The sequence below is a fragment of the Nilaparvata lugens genome, chromosome 8 (genome assembly GCF_014356525.2).
Source record: "Nilaparvata lugens isolate BPH chromosome 8, ASM1435652v1, whole genome shotgun sequence".
Lineage (NCBI taxonomy): Eukaryota > Metazoa > Arthropoda > Insecta > Hemiptera > Delphacidae > Nilaparvata > Nilaparvata lugens.
Window position 1 is genome coordinate 21477237 of NC_052511.1, and position 26083 is coordinate 21503319.

The 26083-nt window shown below is 35.0% G+C and overlaps 2 protein-coding genes across 3 annotated transcripts in view; both read left to right on the top strand.

The window, feature by feature from the left end:
- LOC111064425 (probable aconitate hydratase, mitochondrial) overlaps nucleotides 1–18278 on the top strand; it is a 34504-nt gene extending 16226 nt beyond the window's left edge. The window contains exons 7-15 of one of the 2 annotated variants that reach the window (XM_039434243.1): nucleotides 284–413; nucleotides 1510–1667; nucleotides 4035–4293; nucleotides 5923–6128; nucleotides 6923–7020; nucleotides 8287–8463; nucleotides 9983–10154; nucleotides 11337–11572; nucleotides 17672–18278. In XM_039434243.1, the coding sequence (XP_039290177.1) occupies nucleotides 284–413; nucleotides 1510–1667; nucleotides 4035–4293; nucleotides 5923–6128; nucleotides 6923–7020; nucleotides 8287–8463; nucleotides 9983–10154; nucleotides 11337–11477 (1341 nt within the window). In that variant the 3' untranslated portion in view covers nucleotides 11478–11572; nucleotides 17672–18278. Of the gene's footprint in view, nucleotides 1–283; nucleotides 414–1509; nucleotides 1668–4034; nucleotides 4294–5922; nucleotides 6129–6922; nucleotides 7021–8286; nucleotides 8464–9982; nucleotides 10155–11336; nucleotides 11573–17435 lie in introns of both variants that reach the window. The other variant, XM_022352151.2, reaches the window with a different exon arrangement.
- Nucleotides 18279–20218: 1940 nt separating this feature from the next.
- LOC120352655 (aconitate hydratase, mitochondrial-like) lies at nucleotides 20219–22494 on the top strand. Its single transcript, XM_039434244.1, has 2 exons — nucleotides 20219–20488; nucleotides 21653–22494. The coding sequence occupies exons 1-2, from the start codon at nucleotides 20234–20236 to the stop codon at nucleotides 21791–21793; spliced, it is 396 nt and encodes a 131-aa protein (XP_039290178.1). The 5' UTR covers nucleotides 20219–20233; the 3' UTR covers nucleotides 21794–22494.
- The last annotated feature ends 3589 nt before the right edge of the window (nucleotides 22495–26083 follow it).

Below are 26083 nucleotides of genomic sequence, written 5' to 3' on the forward strand. Positions count from 1 at the left end.
CTAGTCGACTATTTATGAATTCCAAATAATTGACGTAGAGTTGCATACTAAAATTGAAGGTAGAAATTAGATTTAAGTTTCAAATTTATTTAATCAAAAAAATGAAATAACTTTAAATAAAATGATTTAATTTATAATCTAATGCAATTTTAATGTTTTTGTATTAATTAGGCCTAAGTATGATTGATTTTTCATTCTCTTTGTACCATAAAAATTTCACTGCTATAGCGATTGTAGGCCACCAAATACATGAAAAAAATTTAATGAAACGTTTTTTGTTTAGCTGATCGAAATCGACCTGTCGACATTGGAGCCTCACGTGAACGGCCCCTTCACCCCCGACTTGGCCCACCCCATCTCCAAGCTGGGTGCCAATGCCAAGAAAGCCGGCTGGCCTCTCGACATCAGAGTCAGTAAGTAGCACACTTCACATCATTATTAACTGTTATAACTTACAATAAAGCAGTATCATTCGCTATTGAAACGAAAACAGTTTTCAAGACTCATTGTTTATTGCCAAAAGTAAGTGTAGTAAGGCTTTGCAGTAGGCAACTGGAATCAAATTGAAATTATTACTCCAAAATAAATTTAGTTCTCAGAAGGATCAAGGAGGGTGTAGGAAGTACTAATGTTGTTTTTTTTTCGATTGGCAAGATATATTTTACTCAACTTTAGTCCGTGCAAACCTTAGATTGCAGAAAGGGACTTTATGGCAATGCTATTTCTTTTATTCAATCATTTAACATAACACAACTTCCAGAGCCCAAAACTGTTCTAATTCTAATTTATACGACAGTCCAAATGTATCTAAGTTATGTGTCACTTTCACATTTTTTAATTACACACTGTAAGTTTACAATCCAATAAAAAAACAGATTATACAATCTAAAATTACTTTTAAAATGAATCAAATCAATTACAAACTATTAAAAAAGTCCAAACTTTGAAGAAACTGTAAAATTTAAAGGCCAAAAAATGAACAATTATTCTTAACGAGAATAGGAGCACTGTTGCTGTTTTCATGCTGATTCTATCAAAATGACCTGCAATCTCTTTTTCGCTCTTTCTCTCACATAATCTGCTCAAAGGCTTTCTGGCTTCTGTGAAAACTGACAGCACTGTAATTCATAAGAGTAATGCTGCAATTTAAGGTTTGCATATACTATAGAAAAGTAAGCTAGTCAGAATTTGAATTATTTATTCAAGAATGAAGTCTATAATCCATTATCCATCGTAAAGTTTAATTTTAATTCATGTTGAGGTGTATGATGAAATAGTTATTTATGTATTAAGAGTCAAATTCTTGGTCTACGAACTCGATCTTTATAATGGTTCAAAGAATATGAGTTTTTAAGTTGATTGATGAAAACAATCAAAAGTGTAATCATCGAGCGTAAAATAGATTGCAGGTTACCTACCCAAAAATCAGCTGTTTTACGATGTGTTTTAATACGTAAAGAAGTGTTTTACGAGCAGTTGTAGTAAAAACTATTTGCTTATCGATTGTAGGCTTGATTGGAAGCTGCACTAACTCGAGTTACGAGGACATGGCTCGTGTGGCGAGCATTGCCAAGGAGGCGATGAAGCATGGACTCAAGTCGAAGACCCCCTTCAATGTGACTCCCGGCTCAGAACAGGTCCGCGCCACCATCGAACGAGACGGAATTGTAAGTACCGGTATTCAACATTCTTGTACCAGTATATATTTTTATTCGTATGCCAATTTAACCAAACTATTGAATTTAATAAAAAAAAACAATTTTAATAAAATTCAAATTTAAGTACCTCAGTATTTTATCTAACAATGTTTTCACATCAGTCTCGTTTGTTACATAAATACAAGGTGCGCCAGAGAAACTTACTTATTTGAAAGGTCAATAAAAACAAAAATACTCTAGATATTGTTTTAATCTTTTTTTTTCATGGTAATACAATATCTTAATTTTTTTCATGCAGTATTGAGAATGACATCAGACCAATAGCGACCCCTATTGCGCATACACTGATGAAGTCGATTTTTGAAATTTCGTTGCAGTATATCAATCGGTATGTTGGCAATGGCGCCATCATCGCCAATGAATCTGAATGTTGTTCTTGACGTTTGCTGTGATCCGTGGTCGATCGACATAAACCAGGGATTTCAAATAACCCCTTAAAAAAATCGCATTGAGGAAATGCATGTGGAACTGAGCCTTGTCACTAAAAAAATGACCGCGTCTTTAGGCAGGTTGTCAATCAGCATATCACATGCATTTTGACAGGCAACAAAATCGCGTTCAGTCAATTCTTGAACAACAGCCAATTTATAGGGATGAAGTTGAAGGTCTTCATGGAAAATTCGTCAAATAGTGGAGTAAGAAATCGCCATAGCAGCTGCGTGTTTCCGAGCTGAACGCCGGGGAGAACGCACAACTGACTGCCTCACTCTTTGGTATTTTCTTGAGATCTGATGGTTCGTTGAAGTCCATTTCTGGGTTTAGCGACACTTCCACACTCCTGAAATGAGTTAACCCACGACAGAATCGAATAATGGCCAGGAACGAGTCTTTGGGGAGGAATTTCAAATCGAGCGCGGAAGGTGATTGACCATTAGAAAAGAAGCTCTCATCTGCGAAGGCCCGCTGCTCTCTAGACCAGAGCATCATGGCTATTTACTTGAGGGAGAATAAACTTGAAAACTTTCCCCTCCAGATGCCCCTTCTGCCCCTCTACACGACCAATTCAACGCACGGGAATTTTTTAAAATAAATAAGTTTCTCTGGCGCACTTTGTAGAAACATAGGAGAATTTGATAGATAAAATAGATTACATAAAAACGGCCATAGGAGTTTTTGCAAACCTTATCACCTATCTCAATAATATAAATCACCTTTCTCAAGGGGAATCTGTAGAATTAATCGTGACTACTGTTGGCTTAATAAGTGCCTAAACCCTAGAGTCTTCTTATTCAGAGCCACGATCTTAGCTCAGAGCTTATTCATGAATCAAGAATAATTGCATTGGATTTTATTCTTCATTTCAGTAAAGCTCTAAGCTCGATTATAATTTATGTTTTTGTTATATTATTGTGAAGTTCTATGAAAATGTTTTGTAGTTTTTCTTGATTATAAATACAATTTGTAGAATAGGTTACTTCCAACTGTTTGAATGGTCATCTTCAAAATTAAAATAAAATTAATTTGAGTTGTCTGAATGATTATATCTACTAAACTGCTATGTCTATTTAGCATTCTATTAAATCTTATCATTATTCTATGGATACGTATTAAAGCCATATTTTTAGTATCTCTATTCATTATAGATTTCATCAACCACAAAACACTATATTTCTACTACACACAAAATCTATCATTATTCAATATAAGTCGTTGACTTCAAATTTATTCAAAGACAAAAACACAAAATAGGAACAAAGTACAAATATCAAACACAAAACTAAGTAACAGGATACATGGTGGGATGCACTATAATAGAGGAGGATTGTTATGATTTCCATTTATAGTTAGTCATGTACTAGGAAATCATTCCATCCTTTAGAAAGTATAAAATGAATTGGGAAACATGAAGGGAATGTAGGTATGATTGAATGAGAAAATCATAGAACCAAGTGATTTTTATTAAAAAAAAGTTATTATAAATATAGTATTCACTTCAATAAAGATCCCTTTTTTATTGAAGATGGTGCACACATAAGCTTATTCCTTGTGCTACAATAAGTTATTATATGTTAATTTATAATTGGTTTGAAACGATCAAACATTCATGTCTACAGACTGGATTCGTGCAGTGCTAGCAGACTGAAGGGTGCAAATCATTAGTTGGCTCGACAAAATGCGGAAGAAATGAGAGTGTATGTTAGTTTTCTATGTTGTGCAATAAATATTTCATTTATTTTGTAAAAACTGAGCAGACTCAGCTAGCAGACTGAAGGGTGCAACGCATTAGTTGACTCGGCGAATTACAGAAGAAATGAGTGTATGCTGGTTTTATATGTTGACTGACTAAAATTTGACTTTTTGTGGTTTGTTTGTTAGGCGGAAACGCTGAGACAGTTTGGCGGCACAGTGCTGGCCAACGCATGTGGACCGTGCATCGGACAGTGGGACCGCAAAGATGTGAAGAAGGGCGAGAAGAACACTATTGTCAACTCGTACAACCGCAACTTCACGGGTCGTAACGACGCCAACCCCGCCACGCACGCCTTTGTCACGTCACCCGAAATGGTCACCGCACTCGCTATCAGTGGCACGCTCGACTTCAACCCGCTCACTGACACGCTCAAGGGACAGGATGGTTAGTAAATTATACAATTCAACAACTAGATGGTTAGTCAATAATGTAATCTTCATAAGGAAGTTACTAGAGGTGCTGCATTAATTCATTCGAATTGCCTGTAGTAAAAAAATAATGGAAGGAACTAGAGGTTTCAGTATTGAGTGTTTGTAATATTTTCTCAGAGACTTCAAATAGAAGAGAATAGATTTTTTCATCACAAATCAAGCATAGCTCAGTAGTATTTAACATGTCAGAACAAGTACGGTAACAACTTATATAAAGTCTGTATATAATATAACACAATATCAAATTCATCAACTCGACGCCGAATCATTCATTGAAACAACCAGAGTATATAACAACCAAACTTTTAACAGAGTATGGGAATTGTCATGAAAAAGAAGAAAACATATAACGTAACACTCAATAAAATCAATACACAGAGGATCCCTCCCTACACATATACTCATGTATAGCATAAAAGTCACCATCTTGTAGCAAATTTTTCAACTCCTTCCCCAAAACTTTGAGATTCTCACAATTTTTCATGAGGATGTGAAGATTAAAAAAAAGTAAGTCCCATATACGCTAGTTCCTTTCAGAAAGAACTGTTCTATGTTGATGGAAAACATAGTCTCTACTTCTATTCCTTGTTAGTATCGTTTTTTCTTGTTAAATTCTCTCTCTTGCAAATCATTAATTTGACATGATTCAAATGTCATTATTCCTATTATTGTCCCAACAGTCCTTGGGACGTTGATGAAAAAAAATTCTGAAGCTGAAAAGGTATATACAAATTAATGATAATAATTAAGGTAATTATTTGATATATCATCAATGGAAGCAGTCTGAAGACAATTGCTGATGATTCTTAGGTTGATAATTCTTGCAATAAGAATGAGATACAGTAGAGGCAAAGACCTTAGAGAGATATAGGCCCACAATGCCTATGCCTTCTCAATGATAGCTCTTACTTGAAATTGAAGGCCGCCATTGGGGTATTTTAGCACGAGATATTATATCTATATATATTTGTAATACTATAGATCACAAAGGCATTGGTGGCATTGGTATGTAATAATCTTATGGGTTGCCCCCTCAATGGCGGATTTCAATTCCAAGTACTACACTAGCGCTGCATGTGAGTCTATGCATCTTTAAGGTCTTTGAGTAGAGGTGTGTCCTTCTTATAGGTTATGTTTTATGGAAGTTTAACAAACTCTTGTTCGGTGCATTTTAACTTATGATTGATAAACATCTAGTTGAAGTATAACTGCATTTCGCTCCAACTTGACTTTCTAACTATAAAAGTGCAAAATGTCAACTTTTTTGGCGGGGGAGAATTATTGTCTCTTTTCAAGATTGTAAACCGAGAGTATCGATTGGAATAATTCTCTATATAATTTATAATGCTCATCATTATAAACGTGTTGAATGTAAATGAATGTAAAATAATATGGAATAGAAAAATAATTGATACCGTGATAAGAGCAACAAAAAATGTAGTATTTTGGTATTTTATTTTTCGCCTCGTAATTATGTTTGTAAATTGTAAAATTTTCTCCTCAAGTTCTTTCTTGACTTGTTTTTAGGCAGAGTTCAAGCTCATCGACTCATCTATAAAGTTTTTTCTCAACTTGTTTTTAGGCAAAGATTTCAAGCTGAGCGACCCATTCGGACCCGAACTGCCCGTCAAGGGCTTCGACCCGGGCGTAGACACGTACCAGGCCCCGCCCAAGGAGGGCCAAGCTCTCAAGGTCAACGTTGACCCCAAGTCACAGCGGCTGCAGCTGCTGGAGCCATTCGACAAATGGGACGGAAACGACCTCGAAAACATGACCATCCTTATCAAGGTCAGTGTTCAAGCTTGATTATCCATTATCCAATAAAGCATATTTTCAACCCATTCAAACTGCAAAGGTAGCAAGGTTTCTATTATAATAGATAAAATTCAATTCTATTTATTTCCACATAAAATTATAAGTTTGTACAAAATACTTCAGTTACAATAAATAAATGCTTTATTTGTTCAAGTGCCTTACCTCATACAAATTGGTTGTAGGCTACATTTACATTTATATCAAGGTCAATATAGAAGTAAAAACGGAAAAGTAATACTGTAATAAGCATAAATCCTCAAGTTAAATGAACAAATAACAACATAAATATAGAAGTAGCAACGGAAAGGACTGATAATACTGTAACATTACATAAATATCGAAACTAGTCATGTTTAATTTAATGATATTAGTGTACATGGGTACTAGCTATTTTATATTATTCAAGTAGCTCTATTTATTAGAGCTATCACATATAATATTATTAGTACAAATTTATTTAAATTTTATACATGACTGCTTTCGGCTGATAATGTCATTATCAAGTCTCAAATATTCTATCAACTCAAATAATTCTCTTGTGCGAATGATTAACGAATATAATTTTTCCATATCCAATTAATAATGGAATGAATGTGTCGAGTAAACTCGACATAGTCGAGTCTTAGTCATATAAACTAAGATGAATATTTAAACTAAACCAAATAATCTAATCTAAATAAATAAACTAAGATTCAACTTAGATGAATATAAACTATATTGTAATCTAGTTTAGATATGATCTTTCTAATTAAATGTAATTTTTGCAGGTGAAGGGAAAATGTACAACAGATCACATTTCGGCAGCTGGTCCCTGGCTCAAGTACAGAGGTCATCTTGACAACATCTCCAACAATCTGTTCCTGACGTAAGTCAACTCACATCCTTGTTTATGACAACATTATTATTTTTAATAAACTTTTCAGTATTATAGTCGATTATTTGATTATTAATATTAGTATTTGATGTACAATATAGTTCTTCAACTTTTTATGGGCAACTACGTACATGGCTGGGCTCTCAACTCAGGGATGAACAGTCGCAGCTGAGGTATAGGACAAGCTAAGGTGGGCTTTGCTTGTTAAGCTCATATATGTGCGTAAATGCATTTTGCTCTCTTTATGAAAAAACAGCTTCTTACAAGATAAGAGCTCACACATAGAATAAGCTTACATGAATAGAAAGTTTGTAAAAATGCATGAGTTTGAATAGCGAGACTCTAGCGCCTCATAGCTTGAAGTAACACTATCACGTGGCTTGAAGTAACATTTGAAACCGGAACGATGTTCACTATCACATGAGAAATTCACCTTTGTATCCCTTCTCTAAGGTTCAGTCTATTGAAAAAAGCATCGATCTCTATTGCAAGCCTTCAAGCTACTTGGATGCAGATTGTAAACCTTAATACCCCTATACCAAAGAGGTCTTTCAACTAGGTCTACCTAGTTCTGGGAAACTGGAAATAATTTTCATTTTCCTTGTTGAAAAACTTTGTGTGACACTAGAATCTAGTGATAAATAATATACGGGTGTCCAACGAAAGGTGTAACAGACAAGGACCATAGATTGTACATTAAATTCGTAACAAAATATTTTTTGTAAAATTTTCTTATATCGACCTCTTTTCGAGATATATAGATTTTTCGATATTTTCGAAAAACGTCAATAACTAGAAAACTATCAAAATACAATTCTAAGGATATGGTTGGAAAGCGGAAGAAATTCCCAATAAGATTCATATAATTTGTTTCATTGTTTGACGTTTTTAAACTTTTTATGAGCGCTCAATGTTGAAAAAAGTACATTCGCCGAGTTCAAAGCCAAATTCCAAACAGTTTGAAAGCTCATAAAAAGTTCAAAAACGTCATACAGAAAAAAAACAAATTATATGAATCTTAATTGGAAATTTCTTTCGCTCTGCAACCATTCCCTAAGAATTGGATTTTGACTGATAATTTTCTAGTTATTGACAATTTCCAAAAATATCGATAAATCTATATATCTCAAAAACTAAGGTCGATATAAGAAAATTTTACTGGTCATTTTCTGTTGCAAATTTCATGTAGAATCTATGGTTTTCGGATGTTACACCTTTCGTGGGACATTCTGTATAACTGTTGCTTGTTTGTTGTAGGGCGACGAACGAGGAGAACGGCGAGATGAACAAGGTGTTGAACAGGAAGACGGGTGAGTGGGGGGCGGTGCCAGACGTGGCGCGTGCGTACAAGGCGGCCGGCATCAAGTGGGTGGCCGTCGGTGACGAGAACTACGGAGAGGGCAGCAGTCGCGAGCATGCCGCTCTCGAACCCAGGTACATGGCTTATATATTGGGAAAGATACGTTCAACGGGCATGACTATTCAAAAATTAAGCTTGAAAAACTCTACAATTTTTGTTCAGTGGAGTTTTGCGATATGTCTGACAATCTTCGATATATTCGCTCTTGAAAGTGTAAAATTGTTTTTATCCAGACAGGTTTTTATCCAATTTTCGTGCTATTTCAGGGCTTATAACTATCCAAAACTTATATCCATCATAAAAATTAATGCTCATTGTAGGTTTTTAGAACATAAAATTATTTTTCATTTGATGTATTATTTCACTATTTCAAGTTTTCCTTTCATTGTTATATGAGCAGTTTCTCCCTTTATAACCCTTCCTTAACTGGACTATAGAGCCCATGTGAAGAATATTCATTCTCTGTGTTACTATTCACTTATGAAAACATGAAAGCAAACACGATTTCTTCGAAAAATTGCACCCATAACACAATAATTACAATGATTCATTATAAATAAGTAGGAATACGAAAAAGTAAGAATATTAAACATAGAATTAAAATACCATTGAAAATTAGAATTTATAAAAAAGAAAATGTTTAGAATATAGCTACACCACTACAAGTTGCAATACTACAATAAATTTGGATGAACGACAAGAAAAAGACACAACGAAATCTTACTAATAGTATACAGGGTGGGTGAAAAGTCCGAGAACGGCTCAATAACTCATACACAAAGGTAATTTGACGGTGAGTGTGTCTGGGGATCGTACTCAAATTGAAAATACTAGTCTACTTTACTATGACTTTAAAAATCTGGTCCGCCATTTTGAATGCCACTTAATTTTTTAAATAGGAAGGTGGTCATGCGATAAATGATTTCGATTCAGAATTTCAAGAAAAAAATGAATGGCGAAAACCCCATATCAATATCCCAAACCTTTTCGAAGATATTCACATAATTAATCAATACTATTCAAAGCAGAAAAGAGAGAGACAAGTATGAGAACGGCTTAGTATCTCATAAAAAAACGCAATTCCAAGGTGGGTGTGATTGGGGATCCTACTCAAATTGTAAATACTACTCTACTATGTCTTTAAAAATCTGGTCCACCATCTTGGATGCGCCATTTTGAATGCAACTTTATTTTTTTGAATAGAAAGATTGTCATGCGATACATGATTTCAATGCGGAATATCAAGACAAAACCGCACATCGATATCTCATACCGTTTTACATTATTAATCAATATCATGCAAATCAGAAATGAAACCCTAAGCAACCTTAAGAACTTTTTATGTTTCAGTTTTTTGTTCTTGTTATATACTCATTTGCATATCAGTTACGGGTTATGTGGCAAAAATTGTACGTGTTTGTCTGTTAAGGGACTCTTTCAGTCTAGGCAAGCCTCACTGGGAACTGTCATGCTCGTCCTTTAAGCTTGTATTTCCCATAAACTCATATAGATCGACTGTAATATTGATGATAATAATCATTTTAATGAACTAGGAATTATAGTGAATAATATTGGTCGACTGTTATGTTGCAGACATTTGGGAGGCCGAGCCATCATTGTGAAGTCGTTTGCCCGCATCCACGAGACCAACCTGAAGAAGCAAGGCCTGCTGCCTCTGACCTTCGCCAACCCCAGCGACTACGACAAAATCAAGCCAACTGACAAGATATCCATTGTTGGACTGAAAGCATTCGCACCCGGCAAGGTAGCATCTTATAAATATCACTTAACCTATAAACAGATCTCTTAATAGTCTCTAAATAATTTTTTTTCAAGTTTTTGTTTCATACAATTTTATTTTAAAATGGATAATGGAATGGATACCCGAGACATCAACATCGTGTCATCAGGGAAAATGAAATGGCACTAGAGATTCTATATAAAAGGTTACTTCATTTTTTAATAATAATACTGAGGGTGATGCCCACTAAGCTCTTAGGCTTGTGCGTGGGGTAATGAGTGAGAGGGATGATGATGAGAGATGACTACTTTTTTAGGTAATCCGGACCGACGGCTTATCGTGTTATAGTGTAACAGTAATTGGATTCTATATTAGGCGGGCCACTAACTGTAGAACAGGCATGTCATGCATGTTCATCATGCACATACACATGTTCATTATCAGCGAGAGGCTTCTAACATAAAATAAAAAACCAATAAAAATAAATAATCCACTGGAAAATCACAAATTATAATTATAGAAAATAATTTATCTTCAAATAGATCAGAGAAGAAAAAAATCAGAGATAAAAACCTAACCTCAAAAATGTTGCTCGAAGTGATTCGCTGTGATGACACAACAATGTGTGACGACTGTGTATCATGCATGTTATACCGTTAGTGGCCAGCAGCCTATTCAATTATTTTTATTACTTTTTTCATACAATTTTATTTTGAAACGGATAATGGAATGGGACATCAACGTCGTGACATCAAAGAAAATTAAAGAGCACTAGAGATTACATATTCAATTTTACTTCACTTTTAGGCATCTTGACAATTTTATTAATATTTATATCTTAACAGAAATTTGATTCTATATTACTGATTCTTTTTATTTTTGTTTCATACAACTTATCGTTTTTGCTTCTTGGTAATTCACTTGTTGATGTATTGAGGTACGTACAGACTTTTGCGCCACGATCACGGACATTGCACTTTTCAACAGCTGATGTTCATTATGTCTTTATCTTGCTGTTTCTGTTCAAATACAGATTCAATAAGAATAGAATCAGCTGATGAAAAGTGAAATGCGTGTGTTCTTGGCGCAAAAGTCTTTTCGCACCTTGACAGTAATTGGATTTTCTATTACTAATTTTTATTTCATTCTTGTTTCATAGTTTCACATTAATGTTGGATTGTTGACAATTTAACTTGGATGTTTCAGCCACTGGACTGTGTGATCACGCATGAGAACGGATCGCAGGAAACAATCAAACTGAACCACTCGTTCAACGAGCAGCAAATCGAGTGGTTCAAGGCTGGCAGCGCTCTCAACCGGATGAAGATGCTCGCCGCCAAAAAGTGAACCCATTCAACTTTTAGCCAATTCAAGCTCTAGAAATTCCCGTCTCAAGTGTCTTCGAGTGTTTCAAATTATTCAGTCTCGTTCAAAATTACAATTTTATTCTGTTCCAATACTTGTTTTTGAACGGGTAGTATAATAGTCCACTAGACAGCTGATTTATGATGAATAATTCTATAGTCTGATTTTTACTCTAATATTGGCGTTTGAAGGAGGCTCCTTTTTCCTTGTATATTATCCTTGAAATGCAAAATTTCCAAAAAACCTTGTGTATACGTCGACGCGCAATTTAAAAAGGAGCATACCTGTCAAATTTCATGAAAATCTATTACCGCGTTTCGCCGTAAATGCGCAACATAAAAACATTTAAACATTTAGGGCCGTTTGCACAGTGTAAGTTTAAGCTAAAGCTTAAACCAAATCTGGATTTTTTTTGTTTAAACTAAAATTCCGTTTGTACAGTATCAGTTTAAACTCTGTATTGAGTTTAAACTCTGGGAAAGTTTAAACCTCCAAAGTAGGAGGTTTAAACCAAATTAATAATTTGGATTAACTTGAAGTATTTTGATTGAATAAACCACTTGATAGAAATTAAGACAATTTTTAACAGTGGTCTTTGATTAGAAACATGTTTTTAATAATAATAATAATAATAATATTTTATTGTCATTAAACTTTGAAAAAAAAACAATAGACAACGTCACAATCGTTATTTGCATACACATACAACATATACATATAAAATGTAAACAATAAATAACAGAACTTTACAATAATAAAATATGCAATACATTTAACTTAGAAATGAATTGAACCATCATTCAAAGCTAGGAACTCAGTAATAACATAAAAGGGATGTCCAACCAGCCACTCCTGAAGCTTACGTCTAAGAACGCTGATAGGATAGTCTTTCACCTGTCTTGATAGCTTATTGTAGCTTTTGATCCCAATTACTTCGTAGCTCTTTGTTGATTTCGTCAGTCGGTTAAAAGGTACATTTATCATTTCACGATGCCGAGTGAAATGCTCATGTATGTCCAGCCTACGTTCAAGGTGAGATATATTGTCAATTGTATACAGTATAACCTTAAAAATATATACATTTATTACTGTCATTATTTTCATGTCCATGAACAGAGGTCTACAATGGGCAAGGAATTGTGCACTAGAAATTATTCTAACAGCTTTCTTTTGGAGTACAAGCACACTCCGTATATCACTACAGTTTCCCCATAAAATAATTCCATATGATAGCAGACTATGGAAAAACGCAAAGTAAGCTGATCTCAAATACATGTAGGTCACATGCTCTTTTAAATTGTGTAAAAGATATATAACTCTAGAGAGTTTACCAGTCAAATATTCAATATGTGGCCGCCAAGTCAGCTTCTCATCCAGGAAAATACCAAGAAATTTATTACTTTTAGAGGAGTTCAACAAGGTAGCTCCCCTCAAACCAAAAAGCAGTGACTGGGTCTTGCTCTCATTCAGCAGGAACCCATTTGCTCTAAACCAATCCAATGCTTTAGACATAGATGTTACCGACGAAGTTTCAAGTTTGTGGATGTCATTACTCTCATTTACAAAGTTGTATCATCGGCGGACATTATTGTGATTCTTTACGAAGCTTGGTAGGTCATTTATCATTAGTATAAAAAGCAGCGGCTCGAGCACGGAACCCTGTGGTACACCATACTTGACTTCTGATACCTGGATCTTGATCCCTTAATACACACTATCTGTTTTCGCTTTCGTAGATAGGATTTTAATAATCTATTGGGAATCCCATTGCCGTCATCTTATCCAGAGAACGGAGTGTCAATACAATCAAATGCCTTGCTCAGATCACAGAAGGTGGCCTGAACAAAGCGTTACCCTCAAAAGCCTCAGAATTTTATGATGAGTGAATCAACAGCTTGTGTGGTCGACCTATTCTTAATAAAACCAAACTGCTCATTACATATAATTTTATGTTGCTCTAAATAATCACACATTTGCTTATGAATTATAATTTCAAAAAACTTTGGCAAAAATGGGAATTAATGAAATTGGTCGGTAACTGGAAGGGCAATTCTTGTCACCTTTCTTATAAACAGGTATCACTCTCGATAGTTTTAGTGCATCAGGAAAAACGCCTTGCTCTATGCATTTATTTATACAATAAACTAAAGGACATGCTATGCAATCACCTAATTTCCGAAGTAGATTATTTGTGAGGCCATATATATCAACACTGTCAGATGATTTTAATCTATTCAGAGCATCGAGGACATCATCCATGGTCACTTCAGCAAACTGAAAAGTAGGCCTCTCTTCTCCAGTGATGAATTCTGCATCATATCCATTGCAGTCTCGGTAGGTTTCATTATCCTACTATTTATATCATCAACCGCAATCCCACAGAAGTCATTAAATTCATCAGGTGATACTGGAATTACGTCATTGCATTTACTACCGTTTACTGAACCTATTATTTTCCAAGCCATTTTGCATTTGTTTGCTGCTTTCTCAATTCGACCAATTGTGTGTGCTTTCTTAGCATTCATAATTGCTGTTTTATACTTACTTCTAGCATCCAAGTATAATAGCCTAGTTACCTCCGTGTTAACTTTCTTATTTAAGTCATAAAGCATCATCATCCTGTTTTTCATATTAGTCAATTCGGTTGTGTACCAATCATTCTTACGTTTATTAATTCTGTAATTCCTGAAATGTCCATTAAATTTACACTTTCTTTGAGGTATAGTGCTATCAAGGATACTCATAAATTTATAAAAAAAATTATCAAAAATCTGACCTGCTGTAGACAACTCCATACTACTAAAAAACCTCACCCAATCATAATTTCTAAGAGATTCTCTACAATTGGCCAATTTTAAGACATCTATTGGCCTAGAAGTAACAATCTAGCCTGGGTATTATTAATTGATTTATCTAAGGAAAAATTCTTCACAGTTAGACATACAGAGTCATGGTCAGAGAAAGTGCACTTGATAACTTTGCAAATCTGATTCAGTTCTGTGATACAAGCATTGTAAACACATGTCAAGACAAGCTTTCCCTCGTGTCGGCATATTATTCTGTGCTGTAAAGTATATTGCCTAGTAGGTCTTGAAATCAGCTACATGCCTCTTATTATTGACAGTTACATCGAAATGCGCATTTTATCTCCACCAATTACAATTTTATAGTTTCTCCACTTATAACTTGTCGCGTAAAATAAAAGAGAGTTTCCAAACTTTCCAAGAATTGATGGATCTCCATTAGGTGACCTATAGATAGAAAAATTACCACCTTACTCATCTCTATGCAAACACCAGCTATTTCAAAATCAAGCTCCTGGTACATTGACTCAAGCTCTAACTTCTCAGCCATGCCTGACAGTGCTTCCGTCACAAAGATTGCAACCCCCCCCACGCATATGAGTATCCCTACAATAAGACTGGATCAATTTAAAATTATCCAACTGTTTAAAAGGCAATTCAGTCTTCCTACACCAGTGCTCACATATACATAATACATCAAAATTATTGTCTGCCGCATATTCATTGACTAATCGAATTTTATTCTCAAGGCCTTGTACATTTAAATATCCAATTCTGAATTCAATATTAGTAGACATTATCAAATTTACAGCCCGTTTAACTTCATTACAGTTAGAATGTAATGCTTCCAGGTCCTGTCTGTTTAAAGGTTTTAGGGTTTCTGATTGATCTTCTTCTAAAGCAGGACCATAAACTAGTTTTCCGAATTACTAGTATACCCTAACTCAATAACATTCCCCCAGCATGCCCACACTCCAACTGTTCTTTTAATTTTCGAGCCAGTGAAGTTTTTCCCTTTCTATTCAGATGTAATCCATGCCTTGTGAAGTTTTCTCTACCTAAGTCAGAAATATCTATACTCTTACGTTACCAAATTTCCACAAATCGTTTTAATTCTTTATTTGTTTTTTTATTTCGGTGTTGACACAGGACCAGTCCGGTAGATCATGCCTCATTGGTATTGTGGATACTAATATATTGTAAAATTCAATACTTGGATAAGAGTAATCAAGCTTCTTAAAAATTTCGACGCCTCATTAAAATAAACATCATTCGACCCTCCAATAACAACCACGTTATCATCACATGATAAATCATGAGTGTCACTTCTTATATTTTTAGCAATAGGGTCAAATCCTGCGCCAGGCATGATAAAACCACTGACCGATTTTCCGAGCTCAAGTTGATCAAGGTGGTGTACCAAATCGCGACCGGGACTGTCTCCATACACTCTGATTACATTACCATTACATTATTATTACAAGTAGTGTGAGTCACTTTTCCATTAATACAACTTTTTTTCAAAACTTCGACTGGTTCAGGATTTGAGGCTTGAATTTTTCTTTCTCAAAATTTTACTATAAGTTTGCCTCCATATCTATACTGTGACTGGTATTATAATATAACGATGGACAAGGAACTAGGAGCACATGAGTGACCACAGCCGCCCCTTCATTCAAACACTACTACATTATTATTCAATTTGACAATAAATTAAGGTTTTTATTAATAATAAAATTACACAGAAAAACATTGATTGATTTCAGGCAATTTTACCCATAATTACCCATTTCATATTCAATGGTAACTGTAGGAAAAATTTAATGTGAAATACGTGCGCTCTTCCTCTGCTGCACTCAACAAACCATTCCGCCCTCGCCTACAGCTCGGGCGTAAACGTTTCTTCGGTGCAGCAAACTGTCACTTTGCGCACTAGTTGCACAAATAACTATTATCTTGCTGTTTCTGTTCAAATACAGATTTAATATGAATAGAATCAGCTGATGAAAAGTGAAATGCGCGTGTTCGTGGCACAAAAGTCTTTTCTCACCTTGACAGTAATTGGATTTTCTATTACTAATTTTTATGTCATTCGCGTTTCATAAAGTTTCACATTAATGTTGGTTTGTTGACAATTTTACTTGGATGTTTCAGCCATGGACTGTGTGATCACGCATGAGAACGGATCGCAGGAAACAATCAAACTGAACCACTCGTTCAACGAGCAGCAAATCGAGTGGTTCAAGGCTGGCAGCGCTCTCAACCGGATGAAGATGCTCGCCGCCAAAAAGTGAACCCATTCAACTTTTAGCCAATTCAAGCTCTAGAAATTCCCGTCTCAAGTGTCTTCGAGTGTTTCAAATTATTCAGTCTCGTTCAAAATTACAATTTTATTCTGTTCCAATACTCGTTTTTAAATCGTAGGTGCGTTTCAAATGTTATATGAAATTGTCTTCGTATATACGCCTTGAATTGTCGTTTTTGTTTCGTTATTCTTAAATCATAGTTACTTTATCAACCGTTAATACTCAATCCACTACCAATGGACAATTTAATTGTCTGAATATTTCGCTTTTAATTTTGTTTCAATACTCAATGTATTCAAGTTTTAGTTACTTTTTCATTATATTCTAAGAATGACTATCAATGGAGATGATCGTTTATAATACTCATGATTTTTTCAAATCATACTCATGCTTATTATTAATAATAAAATTACACAGAAAAACATTTGATTGATTTCAGGCAATTTTACCCATAATTACCCACTTTTCATATTCAATGGTAACTGTAGGAAAAATTTAATGTGAAATACGTGCGCTCTTCCTCTGCTGCACTCAACAAACCATTCCGCCCTCGCCTACAGCTCGGGCGTAAACGTTTCTTTCGGTGCAGCAAACTGTCACTTTGCGCACTAGTTGCACAAATAACTATTATCTTGCTGTTTCTGTTCAAATACAGATTTAATATGAATAGAATCAGCTGATGAAAAGTGAAATGCGCGTGTTCGTGGCACAAAAGTCTTTTCTCACCTTGACAGTAATTGGATTTTCTATTACTAATTTTTATGTCATTCGCGTTTCATAAAGTTTCACATTAATGTTGGTTTGTTGACAATTTTACTTGGATGTTTCAGCCACTGGACTGTGTGATCACGCATGAGAACGGATCGCAGGAAACAATCAAACTGAACCACTCGTTCAACGAGCAGCAAATCGAGTGGTTCAAGGCTGGCAGCGCTCTCAACCGGATGAAGATGCTCGCCGCCAAAAAGTGAACCCATTCAACTTTTAGCCAATTCAAGCTCTAGAAATTCCCGTCTCAAGTGTCTTCGAGTGTTTCAAATTATTCAGTCTCGTTCAAAATTACAATTTTATTCTGTTCCAATACTCGTTTTTAAATCGTAGGTGCGTTTCAAATGTTATATGAAATTGTCTTCGTATATACGCCTTGAATTGTCGTTTTTGTTTCGTTATTCTTAAATCATAGTTACTTTATCAACCGTTAATACTCAATCCACTACCAATGGACAATTTAATTGTCTGAATATTTCGCTTTTAATTTTGTTTCAATACTCAATGTATTCAAGTTTTAGTTACTTTTTCATTATATTCTAAGAATGTACTATCAATGGAGATGATCGTTTTATAATACTCATTGATTTTTTCAAATCATACTCATGCTTATTATTTATAATAAATACTCATTTTTCGATTTGATTTTATCAAAACTAAATTTTAGCTTAATTTTAAAATTATTTAACACTAGCATGTTTTGTATTATAGTAGAGAATTTTGGTATAAATGATTCTCTTCTGAACATATAAAATGTAAAATCATTGTCTTGTAAACCGTATGTAACTTGTATTAGTACTGAAATTTGTTGTTGTAATTACATTGTCATGATCACTTATTTATTAAATTCAGTGTAGATTTGTGATAGAATGACATAGAATAAACGTTCTATTATTTTTCTAAAATTGTTCAAAATTTACTCACAAATTTCTAATTTCTCGATTCAAGTTTGCTTTAAAAACAACTACAGTATCAACTGAAGCAAACTAAACTATTAGATATGCCTATTCCACCCCCTAGGTTATCCAATATTTGCGAAGTATTGCTTCGACGCGGACTAGCTACAGCCGGATATGGGTCGGGGTCAGTGTCCGTACTGACTGGTGGAGATACCGGGCCTACACTTCTCCCCTATCCTGATTATTTACCCTCTGTTTCTTTCACGAGGTATTTAACTTGAAGGGAAGAGTATGTGCCCTTGCCGTTGCTGGCCGATTAGGCCCTCGGCCCTTGGAATTCAGGTTGGGTGTTAACGAAGATTAAGATAACCCTAACCAAGGAGACGGATCCGGATATCAGATCCTTACAAATAATTATATTTATAAAGGTAGTACGCAGTCTGAACCAACTGCGAGCTGACGGCGGGCAGGCTGGATCTGCGAGCCCAGAAAGTGGTTTTACTACAGGACTTGAGGTGAGAGCTATGGGGTAAAGGTATGGCGGAAACTGTGGGGATGTTAGTGGTATTCAATAATTCAGAATTTGTTAAGTAGTTACGCAATCTGAACCAACTGCGATTTGACGGCGAGCAAAGCTGTTCCTGCAAGCCCAGGATAAGGGTTATAGAAAGAAGGATTGAATTGAGTTCAATAAGGAACGGTATGGAGTTTTGTTAGGGTTTTCGCAATTTGTAACTGCGCGCTGTCGGTGTGCAGACTGGATCTGCGCACCCGGTGTTGGATTAATATTAATGGTAAAGTGTATGAGGTGTAGGGTACAGGATACAGAGTATAGAGTTTGAGGTATAGCGAATAATTTATCGGGTCTGGGGAACAGTTATTCTTCCCTACAACTAACGGGAGTTTGTTCAATAATTCGCAATCTGAAAATCGCAATCTAGCTCTCAGCAAGTTGGACCTGCTAGCTAAATACGGGATATAAATTTTAACTACTGTATGGGGAAATTAAGGTTTAGAGGATAGGGTTCTAGGTATGGGATTTCTGAATCGCGAGCCTGTAGCTGCGAAAGGATCTTTAGCAATTCTGAAAACTGCTAAGCAGGATTTCCGCGACAGTCTAGCAACTGCGCGACGGTTATTAAGGGCTAATCTTTAACAGCCCTTAAGGGAATGGAAATCACTCTCAATCGTCCGAAACGCTTTTAAATTAATAGTCAGTATGTCGACTATTATGAGAGGATAGAAAAGATTTTCACAGACACAGTCTGTAGAATAATATCGGGAAGGCACCGATATGTTGTTGCCGAGGTAGGAAAGGATTTTCCCCGGGAATAATATCGAGTCAGAGACTCCTAATTCAGGAAGGGGGTTTTCCCTAAACTCTTCGCGGTTCTGAGGACCGCGACTGGGTCGATCTCTAGTCTGCAACTGAGATCCTAATTCAAACAGGATTTTCCTAAACTTTTCGCGGGTCTGAGACCGTGACGTGGTCGATCTCTAGTCTGGAACTGAGATCCTGAAGAATTTTAGAACAGGAAAAGTTAGAAGAAAGTATGAGGAAGTTAGTCGCAGTCTGATGACTTCGACCGGGAAGTTCTCAAGCTATACCTGAGAACTGGAAGGGTTTTAGAATAGGATAAGTTAAGAAAAAGGACGTCGCAGTCTGTTAACTTCGACAGGTACGAACTCAAGCTGCACCTGAGTTCTCTAGGAAAAGGATTGGGATTTCCTACTAGGAATTATAGCTATTCAAATGCTAATTAATATATAATTATTATTTTAACGAAGCTCCCAAATAAATGCTGCAAATCACCCCGAAGACCTCTGCAGTCTATTTGGGAGCTTCGTTAAAATAATAAAATTGTACGTGTTTGTCTGTTAAGGGACTTTCAGTCTCGGCAAGCCTCACTGGGAACTGCCATGGCCATCCTTTAAACTTGTATTTCCATAAACTCATATAGATGGACTGTAATATTGATGATAATAATCATTTTAATGAACTAGGAATTATAGTGAATAATATTGGTCGACTGTTATGTTGCAGACATTTGGGAGGCCGAGCCATCATTGTGAAGTCGTTTGCCCGCATCCACGAGACCAACCTGAAGAAGCAAGGCCTGCTGCCTCTGACCTTCGCCAACCCCAGCGACTACGACAAAATCAAGCCAACTGACAAGATATCCATTGTTGGACTGAAAGCATTCGCACCCGGCAAGGTAGCATCTTATAAATATCACTTAACCTATAAACAGATCTCTTAATAGGTTTCTTAATAATTTTTTTCAAGTTTTTGTTTCATACAATTTTATTTTAAAATGGATAATGGAATGGATACCCGAGACATCAACATCGTGTCATCAGGGAAAATGAAATGGCACTAGAGATTCTATATAAAAGGTTACTTCATTTTTAATAATAATACTGAGGGTGATGCCCACTAAGCTCTTAGGCTTGTGCATGGGCAATGAGTGAGAGGGATGATGATGAGAGATGACTACTTTTTTAGGTAATCCGGACCGACGGCTTATCGTGTTATAGTGTAACAGTAATTGGATTCTATATTAGGCGGGCCACTAACTGTAGAACAGTTCATCATGCACATACACATGTTCATTATCAGCGAGAGGCTTCTAACATAAAATAAAAAACCAATAAAAATAAATAATCCACTGGAAAATCACAAATTATAATTATAGAAAATAATTTATCTTCAAATAGATCAGAGAAGAAAAAAATCAGAGATAAAAACCTAACCTCAAAAATGTTGCTCGAAGTGATTCGCTGTGATGACACAACAATGTGTGACGACTGTGTATCATGCATGTTATACCGTTAGTGGCCAGCAGCCTATTCAATTATTTTTATTACTTTTTTCATACAATTTTATTTTGAAACGGATAATGGAATGGGACATCAACGTCGTGACATCAAAGAAAATTAAAGAGCACTAGAGATTACATATTCAATTTTACTTCACTTTTAGGCATCTTGACAATTTATAATATTTATATCTTAACAGAAATTTGATTCTATATTACTGATTCTTTTTATTTTTGTTTCATACAACTTATCGTTTTTGCTTCTTGGTAATTCACTTGTTGATGTATTGAGGTACGTACAGACTTTTGCGCCACGATCACGGACATTGCACTTTTCAACAGCTGATGTTCATTATGTCTTTATCTTGCTGTTTCTGTTCAAATACAGATTCAATAAGAATAGAATCAGCTGATGAAAAGTGAAATGCGTGTGTTCTTGGCGCAAAAGTCTTTTCGCACCTTGACAGTAATTGGATTTTCTATTACTAATTTTTATTTCATTCTTGTTTCATAGTTTCACATTAATGTTGGATTGTTGACAATTTAACTTGGATGTTTCAGCCACTGGACTGTGTGATCACGCATGAGAACGGATCGCAGGAAACAATCAAACTGAACCACTCGTTCAACGAGCAGCAAATCGAGTGGTTCAAGGCTGGCAGCGCTCTCAACCGGATGAAGATGCTCGCCGCCAAAAAGTGAACCCATTCAACTTTTAGCCAATTCAAGCTCTAGAAATTCCCGTCTCAAGTGTCTTCGAGTGTTTCAAATTATTCAGTCTCGTTCAAAATTACAATTTTATTCTGTTCCAATACTTGTTTTTAAATCGTAGGTGCGTTTCAAATGTTTTATGAAATTGTCTTCGTATTACGCCTTGAATTGTTGTTTTTGTTGCGTTATTTTTAAATCATAGTTACTTTATCAACCGTTAATACTCAATCCACTACCAATGGACAATTTAATTGTCTGAATATTTCGCTTTTAATTTTGTTTCAATACTCATTGTATTCAAGTTTTAGTTACTTTTTTAATATATTATAAGAATTTACTATCAATGGAGATGATCGTTTTATAATACTCATTGATTTTTTCAAATCATACTCATACTTATTATTTATAATAAATACTCATTTTTCGATTTGATTTTATCAAAACTAAATTTTAGCTTAATTTTAAAATTATTTAACACTAGCATGTTTTGTATTATAGTAGAGAATTTTGGTATATCTGATTCTCTTCTGAACATTTAAAATGTAAAATCATTGTCTTGTAAACCGTATGTAACTTGTATTAGTACTGAAATTTGTTGTTGTAATTACATTATCATGATCACTTATTTATTAAATTCAGTGTAGATTTGTGATAGAATGACATAAAATAAACATTCTATTATTTTTCTAAAATGGTTCAAAATTTACTCACATATTTCTAATTTCTCGATTTAAGTTTGCTTTAAAAACAACTACAGTATCAACTGAAGCAAACTAAACTATTAGATATGCCTATTCCACCCCCTACGTTATTTAATATTTGCCATTTAATATTACATTACAGCACCAGTATCCATATTAAAACCGCAGACGGTGGTTCTGATAGGCCTAATTTAGCAAACACTATTACTGAAAAAATTGTTTTCAATAAATTAATTTCAAATCTTGAAAATGAAGATTGGGAGGAAGTAATAAATAATAATAACATCCATACACTAGTACACTCTTTTGAACAAAAACTTTCAACCCATATTGAAAATGCAACTATCAAAATAAAGACATCACACAGAAATAAACCACTAAAGAACTGGATCACCACTGGACTAATAAGAGCTATTCAAACCAGAAATAAAATGCACAAAAAACTACAGAAGCAACCACATAATAACGAAATGAAACAATGCTACACTCGCTATAGAAACGTCCTAAACAAATTACTGAAAGAAACCAAGATTAGGTATTACAGAAATAAATTGGAGCAAAGTAGAGGTAACTCCAGGAAGACATGGAATACCATAAATGAAATACTTGATGTAGAAAAGAAAAATTCAAAGACTGATATTGATCCTGAAATTTTAAATAAACATTTTTCGTCTATCGGGAGAGTACTCGCAGAAGAACTGAATAAAGAAAATAAAAACATCCCTCCTCCAACTGGTCAAAATTCCCGTTTTTCACGAATAGGTTTCCCAAATTCCTTTTTCCTTTTCCCGACAAATGAGGAAGAAATTATCAAAACAATTAAAGACCTCAAATCCAGCTCAGCACCAGGAATTAATAACATAAATAATAGCTGTCTAAAAATCATTGCCCACTATATTGCTAAACCTTTAAAAATTATAATTAATAAATGCTTTGAAGAAGGTTTCTTTCCGGAGGAGTTCAAGGTGGCTAAAGTCATACCTTTACATAAATCGGGAGATGTTGACGATCCCAATAACTACCGCCCAATAAGCTTGCTAAGTGGATTTTCAAAGATCATGGAAAAGCTTATTAAAAAGCGGCTAGTACAATACATGATTGTGAGTAAGGTGATTCACCCTAACCAGTTTGGATTTCAAGAAGGAAAAAACACAGAAGACGCTATTTCGTATTAGTAAAAATTTTAACTGAAAATTTTAGTAATAATAAAAAATCTATTGCAATTTTATTGACTTGAAAAAAGCATTCGATACTGTCCCACACACCAAACTGTTGGAAAAGCTCAATAGAATTGGAATTCGAGGTTTGCCCCTGAAACTTTTTACAAGCTACCTTGAAGGTCGCTCTCAAATATTATCAATTGAAAATAAATCCAGTACTGAAAATCTTTTAGATTACGGCTTACCGCAGGGGACTGTACTCTCACCAATTTTATTCATACTATACATTAATGACCTCCTGAATCTCGACTTGCAAAATGGTCAAACAATCTCATTTGCCGACGACACCACTTTAGTTTTTTCGGGTGATAACTGGGAGAGTACTAAAATATCAGCTGAGAAGGGTATTTCCAGGGTCAAGAACTGGCTTGACTATCATACCTGACTCTGAATCATAAAAAATCTTCATTCATGACCTTCACACCAAATGCTGCTACTCAACCTGTAAACCGAATAAACTTGAAAATTCATAATATCAAATGTAATAAAATAGGTTTGAATGATTGTGACTGTCCTAAACTAGAGGACTCTAAAACCGTTAAATACCTGGGAATAATTGTTGACCGTCATCTGAGATGGGATTCCCAGATCCAAGCTCTATGTCACAAGGTCAAGTATCTAACAAATAAATTTTACAAAATGAGCCAGTTGAAAATGCAACAAATTACTAGAATGGCCTACTTTGCTTACGCACAATCTGTGTTGCAATATGGAATTAGGGTATGGGGGGGTGCTGCTGAATGTCATATAAACAAGATCTTCAATGTTCAAAAACATATAATAAAAGTGGCACTAAGCAAACCAAGACTGTATCCTACTAGAATTCTCTTCCAGGAATCTAACATACTTACAATCAAACAGCTCTACTTGAAAAATTTAATTTCATATTTATTAAAAAACAAAAATCTTTTCAATACCCGAATTACTCCATATAACACGCGCCAAACTTACAGGAGATCTGACTTACCTGAAACTAATCTAACAGTATGTAGAATGCAATTTCCGTATAGATGTGACAAACTAGTAAATATTATACCACAAGACTTCATATCAGACAATCAAAATTGCTATAAGAGAAAAGAAATCTTATCATGGATCAAAACATCACCTGACGTTTTCAGTAATCAAAGGCAGTAGCTTATAACAAATTCTAAATTTACGTTTCTCCACTCACCTCTTCTCATCACCAGTTGACTTGTGCATTCACTGTGCTTCTTCTCTTTCTCAGGTTTTCCCTCTTATATTGTAAAAAAAAACTGTTCTTCATTTCACTCTGTATTTCAAATTTGTTTTACCATTAGGCTATTCTTAGTCATTTATTATATTCTATTTTATAAATATTTTTTCTTTTCTACGTTTCTCAATCTTTATATTCTCTTACTCATGCTCGCGAACAGACGAAAGTCTTGCGAGCTACACATTCTTTTGTACTCTTTATTTATGTTTGTATTTTTGTGTATTTAAACTATGTAAAATGTGCAAAGAATGAATAAATTGAATTGAATTGAATTGAATTGCGAAGTATTGCTACGACGCGACCAGTCAGGTGGAGATACCGGACCTACACTTCTCCCCCTATCCTGATTCTTTACCCTCTGTTTCTGTCACGAGGTATTTAACTTGAAGGGAAGAGTATGTGCCCTTGCCGTTGCTGGCCGATTAGGCCCTCGGCCCTTGGAATTCAGGTTGGGTGTTAAGGAAGATTAAGATAACCCTAACCAAGGAGACGGATCCGGATATCAGATCCGTATAATTCAAAATCCCTCTGGGCGTATTTTTGTGCTCTACAATCTGAGATCTGGTAGAGCGCTCTATCTCATATAGATTTCCAGGTACACCTGACAACAATGCTCCTTGTGTTGTGAAAAACACCTAATTTTCAGCTTCAACCATCATCACCAACTACATAGTCTTCACATTGATATTTCGCACAATTACATAAGCATATTTGTGTTCTTTTGCTATCATTCCTAACAGTTTGAGCAATTTTTAAATTATATTTCTTTGCAAATAGTCTACTAACGTTGAATACAAGGTATGTTTATTTTTATAAGAATAACATTTTTGCTAAAACTGTCAGATTTGAGGCGAGGAATACGAATCCGACATTATATTTACAAAATTCGCACAGGAAGATAATATTTAGTTAAAAAAATGAGAATTGCAAAACTTAAAAATGCTATCTATATCTTGTCAACGGTTGAGACAACGTTTTTGTGCCTTGCTTCTAGTAGCCTATTATATCATAGTATAGTTTTAGATATTTTGATCTGGAAAATTTCGTAACAAAATAGTGAATACCATTTGATTTGCAAAATTGGCACATGCTCAGGAAATAATATTTAAATATTCTAGCATGT